Raw genomic sequence first — 4178 nt, 5'->3', positions numbered from 1 at the left:
TTCCCCATCCAACATGAGACAAGGTTTTTAAAGGCTTGGTATTTAAAGAACAAAAACAAATTCATTAAGATAATTACTGAGTGCCTAGTCTAGTCTGTGCCAGGAACTCCACTGTACTCTGAAGCACGAGGCAGTCACTACACTTTTGGTGCTTATTTGACGAGGGAGACAGATGAACAAGTAATTTAGCAATTGCTTAATTAAAACAAAGTGAGATAGTACAGCAGTTCCTTAAAAGGTAAATGTAGAATTACCATATGACCCAACAACTATACTGCTGGGTGCATATCCAAAAAAACCGAAAGCAGAGACCTGAAGACATACTTGTACCCCATGTTCAAACCAGGATTACTCGCAGTAGCCAAAAGGTGGAAGCAAGCCAAGTGCACATCCATGTGGGAAGGGATAAACAAAATGTGACAAATCCACACAACGAAATGTTGTTCAGCCATTTACAAAAATCCAGTATGGATACATGCTACATGTCGATACATCTTGAAAACATTGTGCTAAGGCTGGGTGCGGTGGCTCATGCCTGTAATCCCAGCCCTGTGGGAGGCTGGAGTGGATAGATGACCTGAGTTCAGGACCTTGAGACCAGGTTGGGCAACATGGTGAAATCCCGTCTCTACCAAAAATACAAAAATCAGGCGTGGTCCCAGGTACTGGAGAGGCTGAGGTGGGAGGATCACTTGAGCCTGGGAGATGGAGGCTGCAGTGAGCCAAGGTCATACCACTGTACCCCAACCTGGGTGACAGAGTGAGATCCCGTCTCCAAAAAAGAAAGCATCATGCTAAGTGAAAAAGTCCGTCACAAATATACAAATACTGCATGGTTTGCTTACATGACATCCCTAGAGTCGTGGAATTCAGAGACAGAAAGCGGAATGGGGGTCGCTAGGGGCCAGGGGAGGAGGCGGGGAGCTATGGTTTAATGGAGACAAGAGTTTCCATTTGAGGAGGCGAAGAGTTCTGGAGGTAGATGGTGGTGATAGTTGCACAACAGTATGAATATGTTTCATGCCCCTGAACTGAGCACTTAAAAACACTAAATATCATATTATGTCTGCCTTATCATTATAAAAAAGAACGTATGACAGTGAGTTCAGCAGGGCAGTGCAGGATGCCAGGGGGCTGCACAGCAGGGGCCGTGCTGAGTCTACAGTGAAGGTCTCTCAGAAAAAAAATTGCTCAATCTGATTAGATATAAAATAATGACCCATTGATATCAAAACAGAGGTGTTGCTATGCATTTTCCATGTTCCTACTGGATGAAATACGTCAGTTAAACACGAAGGGCTGGATGGTGAATACCACAGATGAGAAGACCTTAGAGTTTCTCGGAACTCCTCACCTCCCACGACAGCGGGAAAGAGACAAGCAATAGGTGAAGGCAGTTGGGTTCGTAAAACTTGATGTACTCAAACGGCCAGCCAGCTGTAGCTTGCTGACCCCTGCTCTAAATAATCACTTCAGAAATCATCCTTTAGGGTCCTTCTGAGGCCTTGGACCAGGATGGATGATGGTCTACGTTCTTCGTGGCCATCAACTCTTCCAAGTCAAAAACAACTGCATGTTATCATCCGAGCGCAGGTGTCTGCTTGGAGGATCCCAGGCAAGGAGCCAAGAGTGCCCATTTCATGAGCCAACTGAAACTGCCCTTACAGAGGCCAAAGCTTGCAGCACCTCAGAACTCACCTTGTGGAGCCCTTTGAACTCATAGCGCCTGTCCCGGAAGGCACGCACGGTATCCACGTAGAAGGAGTTTTCCCGCTGGCAGATGGTGGTGAGGCGCTCTTCCACCTTGGTGATGTGGATCTTCTTGTAGGCTTTCCGGCAGTAATCTAAGCATGATGGAGAGGGGCGGAGCAGGTCGGTGAGATCTCCCAGAGCAGAGGGAGCCAGGGCACAGGGGTGCTGAAGAACATGGCTTCTACGTCACCACAAAGGAGCAACAGCTCAGATATACTGCTAGTTTCTCATATTGAAAAAGGAGGCCGGGCACGGTGGCTCACACCTGTAATCTCAGCACTTTAAGAGGCCGAGGCTGGCGGATCACTTGATCCCAGGAGTTTGAGACCAGCCTGGGCAACATGGCGAGACCCCAGCTCTACAAAAAATACAAAAAATTAGCCAGGCATGGTGGCACACACCTGTAGTCCCAGCTACTTAGGAGGCTGAGATGGGAGGATTGCCGGCACCTGGGAGGTCGAGGCTGCCGTGAGCCAAGATCACATCACTGCACTCCAGCCTGGGTGACAGAGTGAGACCTTGTTTTTTTTTTAAAAAAAAAAAAAAAAGGAAGAAAGAAATAGGACAGCCCAGGGGTAGGAACAGGCCAGATACCCCAAGACCACAGAACAGCAGTGTCTAACACCTGCAGAAGGGGAAGCAAATAAAGGATCCTGCAGCGAGAGCACAGCTTACAGTGACCCAGAGCACTTCTGGTGACAACACCTCTGCGGCCCCAGCTGGGACGGACCAACACAGCCCAGCAGGAACAGAAAGTGGGAGCAGGAGCCACATCTTTACAGCCGCGACCATGCCAAGGCACTCACCTGCCAGCCTCCTCTTCTCGTATTTCGCCTGCTCCTCGCGGGACAGTTCGTGAAAGGCCCGAGCTGGCCCCTCTGGGAACAAGGCGGGGAACTTCTCCGACTCCAGCTGGTGCTGGATCCGATGGTATTCGCTGCGACTGGCTGGCACTGGGAAGGAGGCAATGGGAGCAAGTTCAAAAGGAGGCACAGATGCAGCAGCTTCCCACCGAGTGTGTATAGTGAAAGGTGGCCAACACTCGCCCACCCGTTTCCCGCTGAGCGCCCACCCAGGCGGCCAACACTTACTGAACTCGCCCCTCCACTGCCAGGCCATCTTCCGCTGGCAGTTCGCTCCAGGCTTATTGAAGTCACAGGCAGCACAGGTGGCTTCGTCCACCATGGCAGAGGGCTGCGAGGGGTGAGAAAGCACTTAGGGCTGGGCAGAGAGAGCTCCGACTCTGAGGCAGGAAGTAAAGTCTCACCTGCAGGCGGTTGGTCAGGATGATGTTGGGGTACATGGCCCCCACGTCCAGGTGGTAGATGAGCGGACACTCGATGCGGCTGGGCACGTCCTTCAGGGAGGCGAGTTTGCTCTTAATCTCATCACACACCTGCAGAGAAAGCTAAACTCAGTGGAGGTTGGTGACCAAGCCTGCCTCGTGTGCTGTAGTTTACCAACCCCTTTTAGACATTCAGGAGAGGAAAAAGCTGAAAAATATCTAAATAGAGCAAAAACTAGTCAGAAGAAAAAAGTTAACAAGGGTTGCCATCATTTCTATGGAATACCTTAAATTTGGTGGAGTCTTATCAGAAAATTACTTGAACACCAAACTCTCCTTAGTATTAAAAAAAAAAAAAACACCTTTAGGCCAGGTGCAGTGGTTCACGCTTGTAATCCCAGCACTTTGAGAGACTGAGGCCAGAGGATCACTTGAGCCCAGGAGTTCAAGACCAGCCTAAGCAACACAGTGGGACCCCCGTCTCTACAAAAAATAAAAAAGTAGCTGTGCGTGGCGGTGGCACCTGTAGTCCCAGCTACTCGGAAGGCTAGGGTGGAAGAATCACTTGAGCCCCTGAGGTCAAGGCTGTAGTGAGCCCAGATTGCACCACTGCACTCCAGCCTGGGCAACAGAGCCAGGTCCTGTCTCAAACAAACAGAAAAAGAAAAATCCTTAAAACCCTCCAAAGTAGTAAAACTAGAAAACACACCTAAAATTTTAAGAAAAAAGTGATTACAAGGAATAATATATATCCCATAGAACAGGAAATACCACACCACCACCTATTGTTTCTACTTGAATTATAGGTAAAAGAATCAGCTGGGGAAGAGCCTCCACTGCACCCTTCCCTGCCCACTAATGGCGTGTTCTGAAAAGCTGTCCAGTCCAAGAAGGGGAGGATGCGCTGGGACAAGTGAATGGCCAAGTTTCCACGTGGAACCACCACCTGGACACGCCCCACGTGGCTGTGAGCCCCTGCTGACATCCCCCCAGCCACCCTCCACCCCACAGGTGACTCCTCAGGGACACTAAGGTGACCTCGGGCTTTTCTTTCTTTTGTTTTTTGAGACGGAGTCTCGCTCTGTCACCCAGGCTGGAGTGCAGTAGCACGATCTCAGCTCACCGCAAGCTCCGCCTCCCG

At 50.0% G+C, this 4178-nt stretch overlaps 1 protein-coding gene across 1 annotated transcript in view; it reads right to left on the bottom strand.

The window, feature by feature from the left end:
- The window catches only part of POLE (polymerase (DNA directed), epsilon, catalytic subunit), a 57257-nt gene that overhangs the window by 41378 nt on the left and 11701 nt on the right, over positions 1 to 4178 (bottom strand). The window contains exons 16-19 of the mRNA XM_011961335.1: positions 3020 to 3148; positions 2844 to 2946; positions 2559 to 2705; positions 1666 to 1844 (exon numbers count right to left, since the gene is read on the bottom strand). Coding sequence (XP_011816725.1) covers positions 1666 to 1844; positions 2559 to 2705; positions 2844 to 2946; positions 3020 to 3148 — 558 coding nt within the window. The remainder of the gene's footprint in view (positions 1 to 1665; positions 1845 to 2558; positions 2706 to 2843; positions 2947 to 3019; positions 3149 to 4178) is intronic.

Source organism: Colobus angolensis, unplaced genomic scaffold (assembly GCF_000951035.1).
Source record: "Colobus angolensis palliatus isolate OR3802 unplaced genomic scaffold, Cang.pa_1.0 Scaffold115, whole genome shotgun sequence".
Lineage (NCBI taxonomy): Eukaryota > Metazoa > Chordata > Mammalia > Primates > Cercopithecidae > Colobus > Colobus angolensis.
This window is presented reverse-complemented; position numbering and strand designations above follow the sequence as displayed.